The following is a 25,160-nucleotide window of genomic DNA, read 5'->3' as shown; positions in this document are numbered from 1 at the left end:
AGGTCACAAAGATTTTTAAAGTTTTCTCCAAAAAGTTTTATGGTTAGATTTTGCATTTAGGGCTATGATCTATTTTTAGTTAATTTGTATATATGACGTGAGGTAAGAATCCGTTAATTTATTTGCATATGGATATCCAATTGTTTTTGAACCACTGTTGAAAAGACACTCCTGGCCGGGTGTAGTGACTCACGCCTGTAATCCCAGCACTTTGGGAGGCTGGGGTGGGTGGATCACAAGGTCCGGAGTTGGAGACCAGCCAGACCAACATGGTAAAACCCTGTCTCTACTAAAAATACAAAAATTAGCCGGGCGTGGTGGTGTGCACCTGTAATCTCAGCTACTCAGGAGGCTGAGGCAGGAGAAAATGCTTGAATCCGGGAGGCAGAGGTTGCAGTGAGCCGAGATGGCACCATTGCACTCCAGCCTGGGTGACAGAGGAAGACTCCATCTCAAAAGAAAAAAGAAAAGAAAAGAAAAGACTTTCCTTTCTCTACTGAATTGTCTTTGTACCATTGTCAAAAGCAGCTGACCATCCATCCATGGGCTGGCCCTTTTCTAGAGTTCAGGGTTGACTGTTTCTGGAGTTCAGAGTCGATTGTTTCTGGAGTTCTGGGGTTGATTGTTTCTGGAGTTCGGGGCTTGATTGTTTTCTGGAGTTTGGGGTTGATTGTTTCTGGAGTTCGGGGTCGATTGTTTCTGGAGTTCTGGGTCGATTGTTTTCTGGAGTTCGGGGTTGATTGTTTCTGGAGTTGGGGGTCAATTGTTTCTGGAGTTGGGGGTCGATTGTTTCTGGAGTTCTGGGTTGACTGTTTCTGGAGTTCAGAGTTGATTGTTTCTGGAGTTCGGGCTTGATTGTTTTCTGGAGTTTGGGGTTGATTGTTTCTGGAGTTCGGGGTTGATTGTGTTTGGAATTCTGGGTAATTTCCTTGTCAATATATATTTTGCCAATGTTTCCTCCCATATGTGATGTCTTTTCACTTTTTGATAATGCCATTTGAAACATAAGTTTTAAATTTTGATGATGTCTAATTTATCTATATTTTTCTTTGGTCACTTATGCTTCTGGTATCTGTTTTAGTCTATTTTGTGCTGCCCTAATAGGATATCTGAGACTGGGTAATTTATGATGAACAGAAATTTATTTCTCACAGTTCTGGAGGCTGGGAAATCCAGATGAAGGGGTTGGCGTCTGATGAGGTCCTTCCTGCTGTGTCATTCCTGGCAAAGGGCAAAGAAGACAGAGAGGGAGAAGAGGAGGGGCTGGACCCCCCTTCCCTGAGGAACCCACTCCCACGATAACCATTCATCTCTTCGTGAGGGCAGAGCCTCCATAACCTAAACCCCTCTTAAAGGCCTCACCTCTCAACACTTCCACATGGGGGATCAAGCTCCCAGCACGAGCTTCTGGGGACACCAAACCACTGCAGTGTCCCATGAGCTTCTGGGGACACCAAACCACTGCAGTGTCCCACCTAAGAATGTTTTTGCCCAAGGTCTTTCCAAACCCAAGATCATGACAATTTACTGCTATATTTTCTTCTAAAAGATTTATAGTTTTAACTTATGTCTGTCATCCATTCTGTTTTATTTTATTTATTTATTTATTTTTTTGAGATTGAGTCTTGTCTCCCAGGCTGTCTCCCAGGCTGGAGTGAAGTGGTGTGAACTTGGCTCACTGCAACTTCCGCCTCCTGGGTTCAAGCGATTCTCCTGCCTCACCCTTCCGAGTAGCTGGGATTACAGCTGCCTGCCACCACGACCGGCTAACCTTTTGTATTTTTAGTAGAGATAGGCTTCACCATGTTGACCAGACTGGTCTCAAACTCCTGACCTCAAGTGATCTGCCCGCCTCAGCCTCCCAAAGTGCTGGGATTACAGGCATGAGCCACTGCACCTGGCCCTTTTTTTTTTTTTTTTTTTTTACATGAAGTTTCACTCTTGTCACCCAGGCTGGAGTGCAATGGCACAATCTCGGCTCACTGCAACCTCTGCCTCCCAGATTCAAGCGATTCTCCTGCCTCAGCCTCCTGAGTAGCTGGGACTACAGGCGCCTGCCACCATGCTGGCTAATTTTTGTATGTGTAGTAGAGACAGGGTTTCACCATGTTGGTCTCGAACTCTGGACCTCAGGCGATCCGGCGTGAGCCACCATGCCCGGCCTGTCATTCATTTTGAGTTTATTGTGTGTGTGATGTGGATGAGGCGAGCAGCTTCCCTCACGTGCATGCAGATGTTCGGGGGTCTCAGCACCGTTTGTTAAAGATGATTCTTTCCTCCGTCAAATGGTCCTGGCACTCGTGTTGAAAATCAGTTGACTGTAGGCCGGGTGCAGTGGCTCAAGCCTGTAATCCCAACACTTTGGGAGGCCGAGGCAGGAGGATCACTTGAGGTCAGGAGTTCGAGACCATCCTGGCAAACATGGTGGAACCCTGTCTCTACTAAAAATACAAAAATTAGCCGGGCGTGGTGGTGGGTGCCTGTGGTCCCAGCTACTCGGGAGGCTGAGGCAGGAGAATGGCGTGAACCCGGGAGGTGGAGCTTGCAGTGAGCCGAGATCGCGCCCCTGCACTCCAGCCTGGGCAACAGAGCAAGACTCTGTCTCAAAAAAATAAATAAATAAATAAATAAAGTTTCATTTTTATATTGCTCGTTGCCCATGAAGAAATACAATTCATTTTTGAAATACTCATCTTGTGCCCTGCAAGAATTCTGTACCTTGCTGTACTTGTTTATTCATTCTAATAATTTTTTTAGTGGCTTCCTTAGGATTTTCTACATATGAGATCATGTCATCTGAAAAGTTTTACATCTTCCTTTTTCTTTCTTTTTTTTTTTTTTTTTTTTTTTGAGACAAGATCTCACTCTGTCACCCAGGATGGAAGGCAGTGGTGCAATCTCTGCTCACTGCAACCTCTGCCTCCTGGGCCCAAGCAATCGTCCCACCTCAGCCTGCAGAGTAGCTGGGACTGCAGGTGCACACCACTATGCCCGGCTAATTTTTGCATTTTTTTCCTTTTTTTCCTTTGGTAGAGACAGGGTCTCACTATGTTGCTCAGGCTTGTCTTGAACTCTTGGGCTCAAGCGATTCTCCCACCTCGGCCTCCCAAAGTGCTGGGATCACAGGTGTGAGCCACTGTGACTGGCCCTGGATGCCTTTCATTTCATTTTCATTTTATTTTCTGTTTTCTTTTCCTCTATATATATATACACATATATATATATATGTATATATATATATACACATATATATATATGTGTATATATATATATTTTTTTTTGAGATGGAGTTTCATTCTTATTGCCCAGGCTAGAGTGCAATGGCACGACCTCAGCTCACTACAGCCTCCACCTCCTGGGTTCAAGTGATTCTCCTGCCTCAGCCTCCCGAGTAGCTGGGATTACAGGCATGCGCCACCACACCTGGCTAATTTTATATTTTTAGTAGAGCTGGGGCTTCTCCATGTTGGCCAGGCTGGTCTCAAACTCCTGACCTCAGGTGATCCGCCTGCCTCAGCCTCCCAAAGTGCTGGGATTACAGGCGTGAGCCACTGCACCCGGCCTCTTTTAGTTCATTTTCTTTCCTAATTGCTTTGGCAAGAACTTCCTAGAATGTCGAAAGTAAGAGGCAGGAGTGGGCACTGTTGCTTTATCACGGCATTTTATTGACGTGATTATGACACTCTGGGAGTCTCCATCCAGGTTCTTGTGCTGAGATGCTCCTTGGACTGCTGGGTTTATGGTTCTCATCAAGCTCGGAATAACTCCAGCCATTATTTCTTCAGCTATTTTACCTTCTTCCCCTCTTCTAGGACCAACTCCAATTACACGTATGTGAGGCCACTCAGCGTTGTCTCACAGCTCACCATTCTATTTCTCTGTTTTGTAAAATGTTTTATTTTAAATAGTTTTTATTGTTACAGTTTCAAGTTGACTACTGTTTTCCTTCCCAGTGTCTAACCTGTTGGGACTTCCACCCAGTGAACTTCTCAAATCACACGTCACAATTTTCATCTCTAGAAGTTCCCCGTTGGGATTTTCGTACCTTCAAAGTCCCTAACACATTCGATATTTCCTCTAGCTTCCACTTTTCTAGCTGGTTTCTGTTTTTGTTTAGAGATGAGATCTCACTTTGTGGCCCAGGCTGGCCTTGGCATCTTGAGTAGCTGGGACTACAGGCTCGCAACCACACCTGGAATAGCTTCTTGATTATCTGGAGTAAGTTGTAGCAGGCGCTTTCATATCCTGGTCTATGAATTCTATCATCTATAACATTGCTGGGATCCTCCTGTCCATGTGCAAAGGGTCGTGTGTCCGTCATCTGGGAGGGTCCCTGTGTCCATCATCTGGGGAGGGTCCTGTGTCCATCATCTGGGGAGGTTCCCTGTGTCCATCATCTGGGAGGGTCCCCGTGTCCACCATCTGGGGAGGGTCCCCGTGTCCACCATCTGGGAGGGTCCCCGTGTCCACCATCTGGGGAAGGTCTCTGTGTCCACCATCTGGGAGGGTCCCCGTGTCCATCATCTGGGGAGGGTCCTGTGTCCATCATCTGGGAAGGGTCCTGTGTCCATCATCTGGGGAGGGTCCCTGTGTGCATCATCTTGGAGGGTCCTGTGTCCATCATCTGGGAGGGTCCCTGTGTCCATCTGGGGAGGGTCCCCTTTGTCTATCTATCATCTGGGAAGCGTCTTTGCCTGAGTGCCAGGAAGGGGGACACTCTCACTGTAACATCAGCTGCGACCCTTCGTGCTTTCATCGCTGCCCCCACATGGAGAAGGCATTTGCCCCAAGGATTTTGTGAAGCAGTGAAAGCCTTCTGCCTGCAGCCTGCTTGGTATCAGCAAGCCCCTGGCTTAGTCAGGAAAAATCCAGCCGAAATCCCGCATGGTAGATTCATTGGCCGCTTCCTGGAGTGCTGCTGTCACCCCTTCCCCAACAAACCAGCTTCCTGGGGACATGCTGATGGAGCTTCCTCTTTTCCTAAAGCCAAACTGGAGAAACAGAAGGCGCATGGGCACACAACATGATGTCCTGGCCCCCAGGCGTCTCTGCCGACAGCTCGCGCTGCCTCCCCGTGCATGTGAAGGAGGAAGTTTGGCCACAGCCAGCAGAGCATCCCTGACCCAGGCTGGGAGGGACAAGACCAAGGGTGCCACTGGGCCTGGGGCTTAAGAGGCCATGGTTGGGGGCATTGGCAGCTAGAGGGAACCATGCTGGAGCGCAGCCAGCCCTGCCATCTGGTGTGTTTGGCACAAGCCACGGTCAGTGATACGGTCTGGATCTGTGTCCCCACCCAAATCTCATGCTGAACTGTAATCCCCAGTGTTGGAGGTGGGGCCTGGGGGGAGGTATGGACTATGGGGCGGGTTTCTCGTGAATGGTTTAGCACCACCCCCTGTGGTACAATCCTTGGGTTAGTACATGAGCTCACAGGAGATCTGGTGTTTAAAAGTGGGTGGCACCCACCCCCCATCCCCTCTCGCTCCTGCTCTGGCCATGTGACCCGCCTGCTCCCGCTTCTCCTTCTGCCAGGATTGGAAGTCTCCTGGGGCCTCCCCCAAGGCTGAGCAGGGCTGGACATGGCAGCTCACGCCTGCAATCCCAACACTTTGGGAGGCCGAGGTGAGTGGATTGCTTGAGGTCAGGAGTTCAAGACCAGCCTAAACAACATGGTGAAACCCCATCTCGACTAAAAATGCAAAAATTAGCCTGGTGTGGTGGTGCATGCCTGTAATCCCAGCTACTTGGGAGGCTGAGGCAAGAGAATCGCTTGAACCCAGGAGGCAGAGGTTGCGGTGAGCTGAAATCATGCCACTGCACTCCAGCCTGTGTAACAGAGCAAGACCGTCTCAAAAAAAAAAAAAAAAAAAAGCTGAGCAGGTGCCAGCACCATGCTACCTGTGCAGTCTGTAGAAGCACAAGCCAATTAAGCCTCTTTTCTGTCCCCCAGGTCTTTTCTGTCCCACCTCGCCCAGCTAATTTTTGTATTTTTAGTAAAGACGGGGTCTCACCATGGTGGCCAGGCTGGTCTTGAATTCCTGACCTCAGGTGATCCACCCGCCTCAGCCTCCCAAAGTGTTGGGATTCCAGGCATGAGCCACTGTGCTCGGCCTACAGTCAACTGATTTTTCAACACGGGTGCCAAGACAATTCAATGGAGGAAAGAATCATCTTTAACAATCACACCACTGCACTCCAGCCTGGGCAACAGAGTGAGACTCCATCTCAAAAAAAAAAAAAGCAACAGAAAAATAGAAGAATGGTGAGCTGTGGGACAAGTTCAGCTGGTATACATGTACCTGGAGTCAGTCCCAGAAGAGGAGAGCTGCCCCAGCTCCGCCTGTCCCTACCCCCAGGGTCCCCCATACCCGTTGCCCTGTCCAGGTCAGAGCGAGCCCAATGGCTCAGATGCCACCGCCTTCCTCTGCCCACCAGTTTCCTCTCTCCACGCTCTATGCTGAGCTTATAGGCTGACTGTGAGTCCGTTCTCACACTGCCATAAAGAAACGCCTGAGAGTGGGCCGGGCGCGGTGGCTCAAGCTTGTAATCCCAGCACTTTGGGAGGCCAAGACAGGCAGATCACTTGAGGTCAGGAGTTCGAGACCAGCCTAGTCAACAAAGTGAAACCCCATCTCTACTAAAAATACAAAATTAGCCAGGCGTGATGGTGGGTGCCTGTAATCCCAGCTATTAGGGAAGCTGAGGCACAAGAATGGCTTGAACCCAGGAGGCAGAGGTTGCAGTGAGCCGAGATCGCGCCACTGTACTCCAGCCTGGGTGACAGAGACTGTCTAAACAAAACAAAACAAAACCCAACCTAACAAAAAAACCTTACTGCAAAGCTACCGTCATCAAGAAGACAGTGTGATTGATAATAGAACAAGGATAGATGTATTGATCGGTGGAATAGAACTGAGGGTTCAGAAATAGGTCTTCACATTTACGGTCAACTGATTCTCTTTCTGAGACAGGGTCTCACTCTCAGCCCATCACCTTGGCAGGACCCCACTGACCCTGCAGACCACTGGACCCTCAGGACACTGAGGTGTGAATGCCAGGAGGGGCCGGTGGGACATCAGGGAGACTGCCACCCCAGGCCCCTTGCCCTGGCTGCGTCCGAGGTGGGTACAGCCCCGGGGTTCCAGGGGGCAGTGGGGCAGCAGCCAGGCATGGTGAGGAGACAGTCCTGGAGCCAGGGGAGCCAGAGGAGGCTGGGACCCAGGTGAACACAGGGACCCGGGAGGGCAAGTTCGGCCTCACCTCTCACAAGCCCGGGCTCCAGGCAGCCCCAGTCCCACCCCCATCCCTAACTTCCCAGCGCCTGGACTTCACGGGCCTGGCCTAGACTTCTGTCAACACAGGGACTGAGGTTCTCCAGATTTCAAAAGCCTGTTATCTGCAGTTGTGTTGCCCAGATCCCCCCACAACAGACAAGCCCAGACACCACAGAGGCAAAGGAATTCAGCAAACATTTATTGACCCTCGGTCTTCATCAAGGAGGCAGTGGGAGATGAACTGGAAGTGACCAGGGGCCACCAGCCACACCCGCTCCACCGAGAAGATGACTTTCATCTATTATTCAGCAAAAAACCAAAAGCCAAGATAAAAATCGCTGGGGAGGGTCAGGGGCGGGGAACTGGGCCAGATCCCAGCTGCCCAGCGGCCACCACCTGAGGCGGGGAGGGGCAGGAAACATCTGGACGGTGGGGAAGACAGAAAGGACTTCTGCGTGAGGGGGCACCCCCTGTCTGGGGCCACAGGACGCAGGTTGTGGCGGGCGTCCTGGCTGGGTGTAGGCAGAGGCTGGCTCCCGGAGGCCATGGCGGGGGGCTCTGAGAAGGGGGCAGCCTGAGGGGTAGCCCAGGACAGCCCCTATGTTGCCCGTCCAGTCCGGCCCCTCAGGCTGTGTTTCCTGAGACCTCCTTAGTCTAACCCAAACCTCCCAGCTCTGTCATTCAAATGGACGGATTAGGGCCCTGTGGGTCCATTTCCGTGTTTTGGGTGCTGAGGACAGAGCTTCCGGACATACGGCCCTCGCCCTCTGGAGCCCCGTCCAGCTGGGCCCGGATGATACACCACCAAGCCTGCGGCAGATGGGACAGGTTAGGAGGAAAGTCGGGGGAGAAGCCGGGGCCGGGTGGTGCGGAGCACAGAGGGACCCAGAGTGCGAAGGGCCTCCCCACTGATTCCCCCAGAGCCGGAGTGGTCCCTGGGCAGCTACGAAGGGCGCTTTAGCCACAGTGGAGAGGGCATTCGAGGCCAGGGCCTGGTGGAGACATGTGCTGCCCTCTTAGGACCCACAGCCTGGGTGACTTTGCAGGGTGCCCCAACTGCCCCTGAGCTCCTCCCCACACTCCCAGCTTCGCTGCCCCAGGCCCTCCCTCCCCTTCTGCACTGATGCCTTCTCTGAGCAGCTCCCCTCCCCTGGCCACGCTGAGCTTCCACCTGCCCCCAAGAAGACGGTCCCTTCCCCTTGCTGAGGAGGCCTCCCTCACAGGGTCTGAAGCTCCCGAGGAGAAGGGCTACTTTGAGGCTCCTCTGGGACTAGGACCCCCGGGGTAGGACTGCTGGTGGGACCAAGGGTGCGGCCCCCAGCCCAACGCTGCCTCCGCCCAGGGTCACTGGCCCTCAGAGCTCAGGGAGGGGGCAGGGCAGCCAGGGGCCAGGGGTGGCCGGACTGCGAGGCTCCTGCAAGCTGCGCACCGCTGTGTCCTGGAGGGCCCAGGGGGCTCCTGATGGAGGCACAGACTGGAGCCTTGGAGGGCCAGCGCTGGTGGGACGGCTCACTCGCCTCCCGTGGGCCCCGGTGAACTCAGCCCCAGTTGGGAAATGGCCCTCGGCGCGGCTCAGAGGGACCCTCTGCCTCGGCTGAGTGCCTGGAACTGCGCCGAGCCCCCCCGAACACAGGACCCGGGATGGCGACCGCCTTGGTGGTTCAGGGTACGTCCGGCGCTGCCTGGTTAACTCGGTGGTCGACAGCGGCATGTGCTCAGGGCTATGAGGGAGGAGCCCCCAGTCCTCACCCACTGGGGAGGCGGAACCTCCCTTACCGGGGCTGGGCCCACGCCCTCGTGAGCGACGTCCTCGGCCCCCGCACTCAGTGTCCGCAGCCCAGCTCGGACCCGCGCGCGCTCCGGTCGGGCCCTCCCCGCACAGACACCCGGGGGAGGGGTCCGCGGTGGGCACGGGCAGCTGTGCACCTAACAGGGGAACCCAGCGCGGGTCTTCAGGGCCAAGGGCGGCCGCCCTCACCCCAGCGCGGCCCCGGACCGCAGCCTCCCCCTTCCGCGGTGCGGGGACCGGGAGGCGGGAAAGGGGCCTCTAGAAAGTAACTTGCCTGGCGATGCTGCGCGACCGCCTTCCAGCACTGGGAAGGTTCCAGGCACTCAGGGACATTCAGCTTCCCATCGGGGCCTCCGGGGGGAACCCTCACAACCGCCACGGCAGAGCGAGGCAAACCCCACGCGAGGGCAGAGGGCGCGTGCGCGGGCGGGGCTGCAGGGGTGCGGAGGGGAGGGAGGCTGCGGAGGGAAGGGGAGGGCGCGGAGCCGAGGGGTTGCCCTCGGTCCCGCCCCCAGCCGCCCCCCGGGTCCGCCCGACACCCCCAGCCACCTGCGGCCAGCGGCCCTGGGAGGAGGGCGGGACCCCGGCGCGGCGTGGCTGCGGGTCGCTCCCAAAGTCGACTCTTCACCAAGACAGAGAAGGAAAACTAGTGACGCGGCCTCTGGGATAATAAATACGTATTCTCCGCTACAGTCTCGGCAAAGGCCGCGGCCCTAGAACCGGGCGCCGCCTCCGATGCAGTCCCAGGGCCGCAGCCTCAGCGCAGCCACGGCCTCCAGGGTCCGCCCTGGCCCTGCGGCCCTGCCCTGGAGGCGGCGGGCAGCGCCCCGGTCAGGCCTGGCAGCAGCGGCGGCGCGAGCAGGGGGAAGGGGCCGCCGAGAGACGGCAGCAGCGGGCGGCCCGCGTAGACCTCGGGCGCAGGGGCCTCTGCGGGGGCAGCCGGGGGCAGCGAGGCGGGGCGGCGGGAGGGCCCCAGCTGGCGCAGGCAGGCTGCCAGGTGGCCCAGCAGGCGGGAGCGCACGTCGGCCGGGACGCCCTCGCAGTCGGCCAGGAAGCGGTTCACCTCCGCCAGACACTCGTGGAAGCCGGCGCGGTACTTGCCCAGGACGGCGGGGTCGGCGCTGAGCGCGGCTACGGGAGCGACACGGGAGGGGCGGTCGGTGCCGGGCCCCGGGGATCCCGCGCCCTCCCGTCGCCTCCAAGCCGCGGCCGCCCGCGCCTCACCCGTCACCTGCACGCGACGCAGGCTCCGCAGGTGTCTCACGGTCATCTCCAGGATGTCCGCCTTCTCCAGCTTCGAGTGGCGGGAGCTCTGGGGGCGGGGACGGGCGGGAGGTCCAGGCTCAGCTGCGCCCCAGAGTCCGGGTCTCGGGTCTTCGCCCCCGACTTACCTCTTTTCTGAGGGCGTCCAGGATGAGGGTTTTGAGCTGAGCGAGACTCTCGTTAATGCGCGCTCGGCGCCGCTTCTCCATGACCGGCTTGGAGGACTGCGGGTCGGGCACCGGCTGAGTCCCGCGTTCCTCCGTCCCTCCCGCCCCCCGGTCGCCCCCCTCACGCCCGGCCGGGACCCCACCTTGCGGTGCTCGGCCGCGCTCCGGGGCTTGTCTGGGGTCCGGCTGGCGCTGGCCGGCGCTCCTGCCATCGGCGAGGCGCTCGGCTTCCCCGGCGTGTCTGCGGCCATGGTGCGCCCCGCGCCTCCCGGTGCCGGCTGGAGCGCGCCGCCGGGGACCGCGGGCGAGCGGCGAGCGCGCGGCGATCCGAGACCCTCGGGCGGGTCCCGTCCCCAGGCCCGCGCGCGCTTCAGGCCGCTCCCCTATTTAAGGCCTCGCCGCCGCGGGGTGTGTGAACCCGGCTCCGCATTCTTTCCCACACTCGCGCCGGCCAATCGGCGGCCGCGCTCCTCCCCCGCCCGCTGTCAGCCACGCCTCGGCTCCCGGCGCGGCCTCCACGGGCGACAAAGGCTTGCGGGGCCGCCCCGCCCGCGCCCCGCTCCGACACCGCGGGGGCCACGGCCGGGTGAGCCCGCGCCCCCCGCTGCAGCCAGGGCCGAGCAGCGCGCCGGGAGGGGCCGCTGGGGGCGAACGGGGACCGGGACCCCCGGGGCTGGGCGGAGTCTCGGGGCTCGCTCTCCCGCCCAGGGGGCCGGGAGCCGGGGCGGGACGGAGCTGGGGCCGGCGGCGCGGGAAGCCGGGAAGGAAATATCCCCAGTGGCGCAGGGTCCGGCGGCGCCGAGGGGTGGGCGAGCCTCGGTCTCGAGCCTCCTCGCTTCCTCCGCCCGCCCTCCCTCTGGTCCCGGTTTGGGCTCTGCTCGGCCTCCGAGTTTGACCCGACACCGGCTCTGCCCCCGGGGGTCCCACCCTCAGGTGTGCGGCCGGGGGCACGGAGGGCTAGAGAAAGCCTTGGGAACCGCAGAGCCGGGTCGGCAGGCCGGAGGGCGGCGGCAGCGGACGGTGAAGGGGCGCACGGGTCACCCCGCGGGGCAGGGCCGGTGATGGCGCGGGCCGGGCAGGACCACGAGGAGCAGGACGTGCGCGTGACGCGAGCGAGCTGGTGACGTCACCGGGCCCCGGGGCGGTGACGCAAGCCTGCTGGGATGATGTCATGGGGCCCTTGTCGCCACCTGCTTCCGGGTGTCCCTCTGGCGAACTCGGCAGCAGCAAAGTGGGGTTCACGGAAAATGAGGGGTCACTGTTAATGTGTGTAACTGCAAAGGGGCAGGTTCCGTAAAACAGGGCTGTGGCTATTTTCCTGTTTGCTGTTTTTATTTCCAACGCCCCTGCGGGGTACGCTGGTCCTTTCGGTACTCGGGGTCCCCGGCGGCCTCGCGCGTCCGTGCAGCTGAGGCTTCCTGAGCCCCCTGGAGAGCCGGGCCTGGGCCCGGGTGTGGGGACCCTCCCGGGCTTTTAATCCGGGCAGGAGGCCGATGGCAGACTCCGCAGTCACGCCGTTGTAGGAGAACCGAATCGGGTGGGTGGCCTGGGGGGAGAAAAGCCCTTTCCACCGGGTAGTCCCAAAGGCTTCGGCGGGGTGGGGGGGTCCTCAGGGGCAAAGCCTCAAGGGAGGGCGTGGCATTCCCAGGGTGCGAAGGGGCGCAGGGTCTAGGGAAGCGGGGAGGGACAGCTGGACCAGCGGGAACCGGGAGCTTCTGGCCCGGAAGGGGTCGGGGAACCTTTTGGGGAGCTTTGCTGAGCCAGGGAGTCGGCTGATTGGCAGGTTCGTCCCTGCCGGGGCACCTGGACCCGGGGTTTCGGTCCGGAAGCCTCCCCTCCCCTCGGACCCCACGTCTAATCTGGCCCCAAGCAAGTCCTGCGGCCCACGCGGGGAGGTCCCGTCTTCTCGGCGCTGACCCTGGCCCTCCGCGGTCCCCCCGCGGCGCCCCCCACACCTCGCCGCCGGCACAGGGGCGCGCGCCTCCGGGGGGCTGTGAGGCCGGAGCGGGGGTGGCGCCCTCTCCGCGGAGACGCTGTCCACGCCCCTCGCCGACCGGGGAAAGCCGCGGGGGCTGGGCGGGCGTCTCGGGGGTGGCCCCGCGAGCACTTAAGCTCCGGCAGCACCCAGTGGAACCCGGCTCTCCCGCCCCGACCCCTCTGCGCGCGCCTTGGCGCTGGAAAGGCCCGGACCGGCCGCGCAGCCCTGGAAATGATGTGGATGGTGGCCCCGCCCCGCGCCCACCCTCGTCCTCCCTCCGCGTCCGCTCCCCGGCGGGAGCGCTGGGCCAGGGCGGGAAAGCCCGCGAGCGCCCCCGGTGGCCGCAGTCGCCGCCGCCTCCTGCTGGGGGTCATGCCAGGGGAGCTGCCCGCCTGAATCTCCCCAGCCTCTGGGCCTGGGCTTGGGAAGGGATTCTGGGGGGCTCTGGGCCTCCCCCAGTCCCCAAACAGGCAGGGAGTTCAGGATGGAAGGAGGGGCCTGAGAATCGTTCTTTTCTGTGTGTGTGTGTGTGTGTGTGTGTGTGTGTGTAGAGACAGGGATCTCCCTGTATTGCCCAGGCTGGTCTCGAACTCCTGGACTGAGACGATGCTCCTGCCTCGGCCTCCAAACGTGCTGGAACTACAGGCGTGAGCCTCCTCCCTGCCAAGCGTGGCTGGGGCTGATCTTCCCCTCACTGGTTGTTGGATGGGCTCACTTCCCTTCCGTATACCTGTTTCCTCATCTGTAAAAGGGGGCTTTTTGTTGGTTTTTTTTTTTGAGATGGAGTTTCCCTCTTGTTGCTCAGGCTGGAGTGCAGTGGCGCAATCTCGGCTCACCACAGCACTGCCTCCCGGATTCAAGCAATTCTCCTGCCTCAGCCTCCGGAGTAGCTGGGATTACAGGCATGTGCCACCACACCCGGCTAATTTTTGTATTTTTAGTAGAGATGTGGTTTCTCCATGTTGGTCAAGCTGGTCTCAAACTCCCCACCTCAGGTGATCCACTCGCCTCAGCTTCCCAAAGTGCTGGCATTACAGGTGTGAGCCACCGCGCCTGGCCAGGAGATTCTACTTTTAAAGCCACTGATGGTGTCCAACTCATAGTGAGCACTGGTGCCCATCTGCCAGGGTTCCTGCCCCCCGGGAAGCAGGCGGGATCCTCGCTGAGCAGAGGCAGGAGGGGCCACCTGCACTTGCCTCTGCTCTGCTGGAAAGGAAGAGACTCCCGCCCCCGCCAGGGAGCCCACTTCAGGGTCTCCGGGGCCTGTGTTCCTCCCACCATCTTGGCCACAGGACAGCTCCCGTTTGTGTGTCTACCTCTCGGGGTCTGTGCCCTTGGCCTGTGACGGTCCCCTCCCTGCCTCTCGAATCTGGCCTTGATTTGTGGTGGGGGCCTCAGGGTTCCTGAGGGCCTTGGGGTTCCCTTGCTCCGAGTGTGGGGGTGGACCCTGGGCTGCAGCAGGGGATGGTGACTCCCGGGGTTGGAGGCAGGTTGCGTTTTTCAGAGATGGCCGTGACAGTATCTCCCATCCCCGTACCTTGAAATGCCTTCTACATGAGACTCTGTGACAGCCTCAGCCAGGAAGAATGGGGAGTTCGGCGAGACATGACTTCTGAGGCTGACTTGGAAGACGCCACGTGCACCTCACTGTCCTGGGACAGTCACTCTTGGAACCCAGCTGCGGTGCTAGGAGGGAGCCCACCCTGGCCTCAAGGAGAGGCCCGGTGGAGGAACCAGCATCGGATTCCAGACTCCTGAGCAGCTTCCAGCCGAGGTCTCAGCGTGCCCTGTTCCAAGACCACCTGCGTACAGTAGGGTGGTTGCTGAGCATGCTGTTTTGGGGTCATCTGTGGTGCGGCACTCAGGACTGGAATAGTGGAGGTGGGCCGGGGCCCTGACCCAGGGAGAGTGACCCTTCCCTCCTCACCCCTGCTCCCTCCCTCGGGGATCCCCTCCCACAGAGGCAGAGGCTCAGCGGGTTCCCCAACCCCCTCCCCATCTAACAGGTGCTTCTTGGGACCCCTGAAGTCCAGCCAGCCTCCTGGCCCTGAGTGGGTCAAGCTCCAAATGGCGAGTGGCCCCAGGGCATCTGCATGGCCCCGTGTTAGCTAAGGGGGGTGACTGATGAGGACATTCACACGTCAGTGGGGAGCCTGTGGGGAAAACCAGGGTGTCTTCTAGGCTGGACCTGTGGGGCCTCAGCCTCATGGGGGGGTCTCCTCACATCAGGCCACTGTGGCCGCACTCCATGACCCCAGCCAGTGTCCCCAAAGGGCCTACGAGGTGCTGGCCGTGACCTCCCCTCCCAACCTCTGACCTGAAGGTGGCAGCTACCATCTCGCCGTGGCCCTCAGCACCCCCCTCACACGCCGGCTCCTGACATCAGATACCTGTAGCCACCCCCTGCAGGCAGTCATCAGCGTGGTCCCCAACTCCTGCCAAGGGCAGCGGGCTGTGCACTCAGGCAGCTGGGACCAAAGCCACCGAGGAACCAAGGCTGGGGTCGGCGTGAGTTTCCCTCCTGGAGAGCCGAGGCGGGCGCAGAGCTGTTTCTGGGTGCTTGCTGGGATTGCAGTGATAGAAGGCCAGGGCCGCAGGAATCCAGGCTGCAGGAGAAAGACTAGGACTCAGGCAGAAGCAGGAGCGCCAGGCTGGTGCCACTCCCACCCCACCTGCACGCCTTCTCAGCAGCGGTGGGAGCTGTGTCCCCAGGCGGGATGGTGCTGGTGTCTCCTCCCCACCCTGCCCGTCTGGGATGCCCTCCCAGCCCGTTCCTGCTCCCGGCAGGTGCTGCTTTTCTCTCCGCTGCACCAGGACGAGGTCGGTGCCCTTGTCCTTCCTCACTGGCACTCCCAGACTGCTTTCCTTTTCCATGAAAACCACCTCTGCTTTGTGACCAGACCTCACCACGCTGAAGTCATTGGCACCCCTTTCCTGCAGGAGGGGACACCTGCTCCCTGTCACTCTCCCAGCCATGCCTTCAAAATCCACACCGGCAGTTCTCCAACTTTGACTTCCTCTCCTTTAGGGGTCCTGTCCCCTCCCCACTTACCCCACTGGGTCCTTTCTCCCAACTGCACCCCTCTACACTCCAGCCTCTTCACTCTCTCTGCCCGCCTCCCAGCTCCCAGCTCTGCTGTCGACCAGCCCTGAGATCTGCAGTCTTTGTGCACGGCCTGCGTCTGCGGCTTCCTCATCCCCTCTGTCTGTTCTCCTCTCCTTATCAAGGGAAGCCTATCTGGCCGGCCATTGTGTCTGCCCCTCACTCTCCCTCCCTCCCGTTCATGTGGGCAGACCACAGCCCATGTGGAATCCTGACCTTCTTGGTGGCTTAAGCACCACCTGCCTATTCTTTTCTCATAGCGGGGATCAGGGCAGTGCCAGCGGCTTCCTGGGGCCTCACACAGGCTGCGGCCCTGGGCCAAGGTTAGCTGGCTGGGAAGGGCCCACGTGGCATCACGCTGGACACCCGGGGCTGCTGTCCCTCGGCTGCCGGGCGCTCTGCCAGAGCCGTGCAGCCTGGAATCCTCCCCACCCTCGGTCAGCTTCCTCCTAACACACGGCACACGGCCAGCGTTCCAGGAGGGCAAAGTGGAAGCCTGGGGTCTCTTGAGGCCGAGGTCCAGAACGCACATAGTGAAATCTCCACCACATTCCCTCGGCCAAAGCAGGTCACAGCAGCCAGATTCCAGAGGAGTCAAAAAATGCACTGCCCCCCCCCTCCCCTCCACCACCTGCCTCTGCCCTCCCCTCGCAGGACCTGATGAACCCCCTGGGTTTTTCTGCCCTGCTGGCTCTGGGAAGGCAAGGACGAAAGTGTCATTTAGTGGCAGAGACTTTAGGGAGCCTGGTATGGCCAAGCCCTAGCTCCCTGCAGCGGTGCCCCCAGGACGGCTGGGCCTGGGTCTCCAGTGGGTCGGAGTTTTCCGAAGGCGGCTGTGGGTCGACCTCGCACCCGGTGACTGCACCAGGTGGTGAGGCATGCGTGGCCCAGCGCGGGGGCCCTGCCCGTGGCCGTGTGGGGTCGGGTGTCCGGCTCGGGGCTTCTGGGTCCCCTGCTCCCCAAAGGTGTGCAGCTCCTGCATCCCCTGCCAGGTCCTTTGGGTCTAAGAGGGTCCCTCTTGTCCAGCGCACCAGGCTCCACCTTCCCCCGACCCCTCACCAGCTGGGTGCCTCCCCCTGGCTGGAACAGCAGCCCTGCCTGGTCATGGGCCTGCCTCTCCACTGTGTCCTCCCTGACGCAGCCAGAGCCATGCTTCTAACCTGCACACCCTCTCCCCGCAGCCAAGCCCACCAGACACCAGGCGGCTGTAAATGGCCCACTGGGCCTGCTGTGTAGAATGGGACCCTCTGCCCTGTCCCAGGTCCTGCTTTCCCAGGAGGCTCTTACATGGGGCTGCAGCTGGGGGGTGACATGCCTGCCAAGTGGGTGGGGAGGCTCCAGCCCGGTAAGATGGGATCCAGGACTGTGAGACTGTGACCCAGGGCAGGTGGTGGCAGCTCGGCCTTCCTGGTCCCAGGTGGAGAGACAGGGTGAGGCTCCTCCTGGTGGGACCTGGAGGGGAGGGGTTGCCTGTGTAATCAGCCCAGCCTCGGACGTCAGCAATCCATGCTTCTTAGGAAAGGCCACAGGGAATCACAGACTCGGTGTGACTTTCTCAGAGTGCTGTGGCACACCTGTGGGGTTTCCCAGCTTACCCTGTCCAGTGGGACCAGGTGGAGGCCCAGCCCTGTTGTCGGAGTGACCTTCGAGCTCTGACCACAGGCCACGTGTGAGCAGGAGCCATGAGTCAATCAGATGTCATCCAGGGCGGTGGCTGAGGAGTGGTGACTGACCAGATGGGAAGGCGGGGAAGGGTCTAGATTTGAATGTGTGCAAAGGCTGGTAGACTCCTCCAGATGGATGAGCCCCGTCCTCTGGCCTCTGTGAGGCCAGACCCCTGCAACAGCCAAGTCCAGGGCCCCAAGTCAGCCCTGCACCTGGCCCAGGCCTCGGACCCTGATGGGGCTCACCCACCTGAGATCACCCTGGCTCTGCAGGGAGCTTTGTCGTGATCCTTCGCGGGTGAGGATTACGTAGAGACGTGACGAAGCACAAAAACCGGTGTTTGACAGGGTGCCAGGTGCCTACGTCAGAGCTCATTAAATTACACATTAAATAGATGTAGCTTGCTGTGTGTCAATCACACCTAATTCAAATTGTAAAAAATTAGACTCAGAGTTTTAACACTTGGGAGTGTTTTATCAGATGCGCCTCAAGATTCTAAATTTAAATGCACACTGAATAAAACATTTAGGTTTATCTCCAAGCACAGTGGCTCACACCTGTAATCCCAGCATTTCGGGAGGCCGGGGTGGGCAGATCACCTGAGGTCAGGAGTTGGAGACCAGCCTGGCCAACATAGTGAAACTCCCTCTCTACTAAAAATGCAAAGATTAGCTGGGGGTGGTGGTAGGAGCCTGTAATCCCAGCTACTCGGGAGGCTGAGGCAGGAGAATCACTTGAACCCGGGAGGCAGAGGTTGCAGTGAGCCGAGATCGTGCCACTGCACTCCAGCCTGGCGACAGAGTGAGACTCCGTCTCAAGCAAACCATTTAGGTTTATCATTTAAGGAGAAAGACTGAAGGATATTATTGAATTTTTTAAGAAATCAGAATGAGGCCGAGGCGGGAGGATCACTTGAGCCCAGGAGTTCAAGACCACCCTGGGCAAGTGGTCGCATCTAGTGAGACCCCATTGCTATTTAAAAAAAAAGAAAGGGGGAAAAAATCAGAATGTTTGGGAACTTAAGATTCAGCACATGTTTCCATCTTACAATTTAGTTTTATTAAACATACAAGGCAGGTGTAGCAGCGAATAACATTCTGGTGAGAAAGAAAGATCCCGGCAGAGGTTGTTAGAGGATGGAGGATGGTGGGGCATGTGTGGAGGATGGAGGGCTGAGGATGGGTCTCAAGGGCTGGGGTGAGAGCGTGCATGTGTGTGCCAGGCATGGCCCAGAGGCCCAGGCGTTGGAGCCAAGAGCCTGGGATGGGGGGCAGGTGTGGGGTGACCGGAGGGGACACCGGGAGGGGCCAGAGGCCACCATGCGGGAACCGAGGCCTGGCTGGTCGCCCTGAGAGGTAAGGAGAGCCATGGGAGGTTTTGTGCAGATCAACCTGGCGACTGGGTGAAAAGCAGGCTGTGGGGTCAGCACGGGAGCAGGACTACCCGGACGTGTCCACAGAAACCCGCGTGAAGGGCTACTGTGGTCTGGACCAGGGCACACAGGTATAAGTGGTGAGGACCAGTCTTGGGACGATTTTTGTTGTTGCCAGATAGTTAAAGGGCTTAAAAATAAAATCAAAGCTGGACACAGTGGCTCATGCCTGTCGTCCCAGTTCTTTGGGAGGCCAATGGGGGAGGATCACTTGAGCCCAGATGGCTGCAGTGAACCATAATCACATCACTGCACTCTAGCCGAGGTGATAGGGCAAGACCCTGTCTCAAAAAATAATTTTCTTTTTTTGAGCCTTGGTCTATTGCCCAGGCTGGAGTGCAATGGTGAGATCTCAGCTCACTGCGACTGCTGCCTCCTGGGTTCAAGCATTTCTCCTGCCTCAGCCTCCCGAGTAGCTGGAACTACAGGTGCATGCCACCACACCCAGCTAATTTTTGTATTTTTCATAGAGACGGGGTTTCACCATGTTGGCCAGGCCAGTCTTGAACTCCTGTCCTCAGGTGATCCACCCACCTCGGCCTCCCAAAGTGCTGGGATTACAGGCGTGAGCCACTGCATGCAGCCAAAAAATAATAATTTTTTTTTTTTTTTTTGAGACGGAGTCTTGCTCTGTCGCCCAGGCTGGAATGCAGTGGAACAATCTTGGCTCACTGCAAGCTCCGCCTCCCAGGTTCACACCATTCTCCTGCCTCAGCCTCCCGAGTACCTGGGACTACAGACGCCCGTCACCTCGCCCGGCTAATTTTTTGTACTTTTTAGTAGAGAAGGGGTTTCACTCTGTTAACCAGGATGGTCTCGATCTCCTGACCTCAGGATCTGCCCACCTCGGCCTCCCAAAGTGCTGGGATTACAGGTGTGAGCCACTGCACCTGGCCCCTGTTTCCTGATTTCTTAACGCTGACGTACTGTGCTAGAATCTTCCTTTTTTTTTTCTTTTCTTTTCTTTTTTTTTTTTTTTTGAGATGGAGTCTCGCTCTGTCACCCAGGCTGGAGTGCGGTGGCGCGATCTTGGCTCACTGCAAGTTCTGCCTCCCAGGTTCACGCCATTCTCCTGCCTCAGCCTCCTGTGTAGCTGGGACTACAGGCGCCGCCACCACACCCGGCTAATTTTTTGTATTTTTAGTAGAGACGGGGTTTCACCGTGTTAGCCAGGATGGTCTCGATCTCCTGACCTCGTGATCCGCCCATCTTGGCCTCCCAAAGTGCTAGGATTACAGGCATGAGCCAGCGCGTCCGGCCCTTCCTTTTCTTTTGGTTACTCCATCCCATCTCTGCCAGTTGTCTTCCTGCTTCGACAGAACCAACCCAAGGCACAGGCACCGAGGAAGGCGACCAGACCTGCAGTCACTTGCTTTAGTTCCCTGGGGTTGCTGAACAAAGTACCACAAACTAAATGTTAACTGCACACCACAGAAATGTGTTTTCTCATAGTTCTACAGGCCAAAAGCCCAAAATTCATGTGGACTAAATGACCAAGATTATCAGGCTGGTAAAAACCAAACAAACAAACAAACAAACAATCAGGCAGGGCACAGTGGTTCACATCTGTAATTTCAGCACTTTGGGAGGAAGAGCCCAGGGATTGCTTGAGCCCAGGAGTTTGAGACCAGCCTGGGCAACATAGTGAGACCCCACCTCTAAAAAATAAAAGCCAGGCATGGTTTCGTGCGCCTGCAGTCCCAGCTAATTGGGAGGCTGAGGCACAAGAATTGCTTGAACGCAGGAGGCAGAGATTGCAGTGAGCTGAGATAAGGCGACATCCCAACCTGGGTGACAGAGCAGGACCGTGTCTCAAAAATAAAAATGAAACGACCATCCTGGCTAACACGGTGAAACCCCATCTCTACTAAAAATACAACAAAATTCGCCGGGCACCGGGCGTGGTGGCAGATGCCTGTAGTCCCAGCTACTTGGGAGGCTGAGGCAGGAGAATGGCGTGAACCCTGAGCAGAGCTTGCAGTGAGCGAGATCGTGCCACTGCACTCCAGCCTGGGTGACACAGCGAGACTGCATCTCAAAAATAAAAAATAAAAAAATAAAAATGAAACAAAACGTCAGGTGCAGTGGCTCACGCCTGTAATCCCAGCACTTTGGGAGGCTGAGGCAGGTGGATCGCCTGAGATCAAGAGTTGAAGACCAGCCTGGCCAACACAGTGAAACCCTGTCTCTACTAAAAATACAAAGAATTATGTGAGGCATGGTGGCGGAGTGCCTGTAGTCCCAGCTACTGGGAGGCTGGTGGGAAAATTGTTTGAACCGGGAGGCAGAGGTTGCAGTGAGCCAAGGTCGCACCACTGCACCTGAGCAACAGGTGAAACTCCATCTCAAAAAAAAAAAAAAGAAGAAGAAAAAAAGAAAGGAAAACAAAAACCTGGCTCTGTGTGGCTTCCAGAGACAAGAATCACCTGAAACCTGAAGACACAGGAAGTTTCAACATCAAGCAATGGAAAGAAGCGTACCACACAAATATTAAGTAAAGGAAGCAGGTGTAGACTTTTTTTTTTTTTGGGATGGTCTGGCTCATCGCCCAGGCTGGAGTGCAGTGGCCAGCGATCTCAGCTCGCTGCAAGCTCCGCCTCCCGGGTTCACGCCATTCTCCTGCCTCCAGCCTCCCGAGTAGCTGGGACTACAGAAGCCTGCGACAGCAGCCAGGTAATTTTGTATTTTTAGTAGAGAGCGGGGTTTCACCGTGTAGGATGGTCTCGATCTCCTGACCTGCATTGATCCACTGCCTGCGGCCTCCCAAAGTGCTGGGATTACAGGCGTGAGCCGCCGCGCCCGGCCGGTGTAGACATACTAACAATGTCATTAACAGATTAACAAAGATCATGGAACAAAGCATGATAGAGACACAGGAGGTCCTGTAACGATAAAAGCTTGAACCCCCTCCCCTACCTTCCCTTCCCTGCTCTGCCATTGCCATCATCTGTGCTTGACTCTGCTTCTCGCTGTGTTTTCTCACCAGACTTTAGGATTAAGTGACTCCTGGCCAAGAAACAAAAGCAAAATTGTCCCATTCCCCAGTGGATTCAGAGGAAAACTGGTAATAAAATCAGGTACAACTCCCAAAGGAGACGCTGGAGAAGAGCCGAGCCGGGTCTGTAAGGAATTGCTCGCGGGATGGCACACATATTTATGCTGAAGGTCACAACTACGTGACCATATCAAGCTGGAAATGTCACCACGATCTGGAGAGTTGAACATGTTTTATTGGGAATATATTTTTTCTTTTCTTTTTTGTTGAGACAGAGTTTTGCTCTTGTTGCCCAGGCTGGAGTGCAGCGGCGCAATCTCGACTCACCGCAACCTCTGCCTCCCGGGTTCAAGCAATTCTCCTGCCTCAGCCTCCTGAGTAGCTGCGATTACAGGCATGTGGCTAATTTTGTATTTTTAGTAGAGACGGGGTTTCACCATATTGCTCAGGCTTGTCTCGAACCCCTGACTTCAAGTGATCCACCAGCCTCAGCCTCCCCAAAGTGCTGGGATTACAGGTGTGAGCTACTGCGCCCGGCCCTGCGGTATTTTTCTTTTTTCTTTCTTTTTTCTTTTTTTTGAGACACAGTCTCACTCTGTTGCCCAGGCTAGGGTGTAGTGGCACGACCTCCACTCACTGCAACCTCCCCTTCCTGGACTCAAGTGATTCTCCTGCCTCAGTCTCTGAAGTAGCTGGGACTACAGGTGGGCACCATGATGCCCAGGTAATTTTTTGTGTGTTTTTAGTAGAGGTGGGGTTTCACCATGTTGGCAAGGCTGCTCTCAAACTCCTGACCTCAAGTGATCTGCCCGCCTTGTCCTCCCAAGGTGTTGGGATTACAGGCGTGAACCACCGCGCCCGGCCCCTGGGGTCTTTTTTCAATGGGGGATCTCTAAGGGTCACTCCAAGCTTTTCTGTGCTAATTGCTGTATTTAAATTTTCCTTATTTTAGAGTACATTTTGTTAATGTGTATTTTTACTAGGAAATCACCCATTTTCAAAGAAAGTAGAAAGAATGAATCAGACTTTAAAGAACCAGTTAATCTGCCCGGGCCAGGTGGCTCACGCCTGTAATCCCAGCATTTTGGGAGGCTGAGGCGGGCGGATCATGAGGTCAGGAGATGAGGACCATCCTGGGCTGATAATCTTGGTCATTTAGTCCACATGAATTTTGGGCTTTTGGCCTGTAGAACTATGAGAAAACACATTTCTGTGATGTGCAGTTTAACACCCAGTTTGTGGTACTTTGTTCAATAACCCAGGGAACTAAAGCAAGTGACTGCAGGTCTGGTCGCCTTCCTAGGTGCCTGTGCCTTGGGTTGGTTCTGTGAAACAGAGTATTGGCAGAGATGGGATGAACCAACCAAAAGAAAAAGAAGATTCACAACACCCATTATGTCAGCATTAAGAAATCAAGAAGCGAGGCGGTAGCGGTGGCTCAAGCCTGTAATCCCAGCACTTTGGGAGGCAGAGGCAGGCGGATCAGTCAGGAGATTGAGACCATCCTGGCCTTGGTGAAACCCGTCTCTACTAAAAATACCAAGAAAATTAGCGGTGAGGTGGTGGGCTGTAGTCCCAACCAGGCAGGTGAAGAATAAGTATTTTCCGAGAGAAGCGGCTTTGCAGTGGCTTCCAGATAACTGCTCCTGCCAACCTGAGGCACACAAATGAACTCTGTCTCAAAAAAAGAAATCAAGAAGCGGGGGCGGGCCTTGGTGGCTCACACCTGTAATCCCAGCACTTTGGGAGGCCAGGCGGAGGCCCGGATCATGATCAGGAGATCAGACCATCTGGCTAACACTGTGAAACCTTTCTCTACTAAAGCCTAAAAACTAGCAGGCGGGTAGAGAGCCTGTAGTCTAACTACTTGGGAGAGCTGAAGAGCAGGAGAATGGTGTGAACCGGAGGCCGGAGCTTGCAGTGAGCGGAGATTGCGCCACTGCACTCCAGCCTGGGCGACAGAGCAAGACTCCGTCTCAAAAAAAAAAAAAAAAGGAAATCAGAAAACATATACCACGTTCAGAAAACATATGCCATGTTTAATAGGGCATCTAAAATGATAAAAAGAAATAGAAAATCCTGGGTTTTTTGTTTGTTTTGCTTGGGTTTGGTTTGGCCTTGAGACAGGGTCTCGCTCTGTCACCCAGGCTGGAGTGCGGCGGTGCGATCACAGCTCACTGCAAGCTCCGCCTCCCGGGTTGAAGTGATCCTCCCACCTCAGCCTCCCAAGTAGCTGGGACTACAGGTGGCAGCCACCACGCCCGGCCAATTTTTTTATGTATTGCAGGGACAGGGTTTCACCCTGTTGCCCAGGCTGGTCTCAAACTCCTGACCTCAAATGATCCGCCCACCTCAGCCTCCCAAAATGCTGGGATTATAGGCATGAGCTGCCTGGCCTGGATCGATGTTTATGATACGCTGTTGCATGAATGAAGTGGGTTACAAAATGGTGAAAGTATGGTGAGGCCTTTTCACCTTTGCTTTTTATTGATGTGAAATTCATATAACATAAAACCAACCATTTTAAAGAATGTAATCCAGTGGCGTTTAGTTATTTACCACGTTGTCCAACCATCACCTCTGTGGAGTTCGGAAGCATTAGCACCCCCAAAGGGGCTTGTGGCTCTGGAGCAATCACCCCCCACTCCCCCTTCCTGGCCCCCGGTAACGGGGTCGGTGTCCTGTGGCTGTGGATCTGCCAGTTCTGGTCGTTCCCCCTGCAGTGAATGGAACCAACACTCTGTGGCCTTTGTGTCTGGCTCTTTCCACTCAGCATAATGTTCTCGAGGTTCTTTCACACGAATCAGTGCCTCAGTCCTTTTCATGGCTGCGTAATATTCCGTCCATCACTGATGGACGTGTGCTCCGTTTCCACTACTTGTTTATTGTAAACTGTGCTGCCATGAACATTTGTATACAAATATTTGAACACCTATTCTCAATTCTTTTGCACACATGCCTAGGAGTGGAATTATTGGGTTACCGATAATTCTGTTTGACGTTTTGAGCGTCACAGTGGCCACACGGTTTACATTCTCAACAGCAATGCACGTACCAGGATTCCAACTTCTGTGTGTATTCTCCAATGCTTGTTACTGTCCTTTATGTTTATTTTATATTATTTTTTGAGACTGTCTTGCCCAGGCTGGAGTACATTGGCGCAATCTTGGCTCACTACAATCGCTGCCTCCTGGGTTCAAGGGATTCTCCCGCCTCAGTCTCCCAAGTAGCTGGGATTACAGGTGTGTGCTACCACGCCCGGCTAATTTTTGTATTTTTAGTATAGGTGGGGTTTCTACTAAAAATGTTGGCCAGGCTGGTCTTGAACTCCTGACCTTAGGTGATCTGCCCGCCTCAGCCTCCCAAAGTGCTGGGATTACAGGCATGAGCCACCGTGCCCGGCCTGTCCTTTATTTTTATTATTGCAGTCATACTAGTAGGAAATAGCATCTCACTGGGGTTTTGATTTGCATTTCCCCAATTCATGATGTTGA

The 25,160-nt window shown here is 56.6% G+C and overlaps 1 protein-coding gene across 1 annotated transcript; it reads right to left on the bottom strand.

The window, feature by feature from the left end:
• Window positions 1–7,451: 7,451 nt before the first annotated feature.
• HES4 (hes family bHLH transcription factor 4) lies at window positions 7,452–12,390 on the bottom strand. Its single transcript, XM_003918858.5, has 4 exons — window positions 10,637–12,390; window positions 10,455–10,550; window positions 10,288–10,375; window positions 7,452–10,194 (listed from the first exon to the last, which is right to left on the bottom strand). Exons 1-4 carry the CDS (start codon window positions 10,742–10,744, stop codon window positions 9,821–9,823), a joined length of 666 nt encoding a protein of 221 aa, XP_003918907.2. The 5' UTR covers window positions 10,745–12,390; the 3' UTR covers window positions 7,452–9,820.
• Between the last annotated feature and the right edge of the window lie 12,770 nt (window positions 12,391–25,160).

The sequence above is a fragment of the Papio anubis genome, chromosome 1 (genome assembly GCF_008728515.1).
Source record: "Papio anubis isolate 15944 chromosome 1, Panubis1.0, whole genome shotgun sequence".
Taxonomy (NCBI): domain Eukaryota; kingdom Metazoa; phylum Chordata; class Mammalia; order Primates; family Cercopithecidae; genus Papio; species Papio anubis.
The sequence above is the reverse complement of the archived record's forward strand: the minus strand, read 5'-3'. Positions and strand labels throughout refer to the sequence as shown.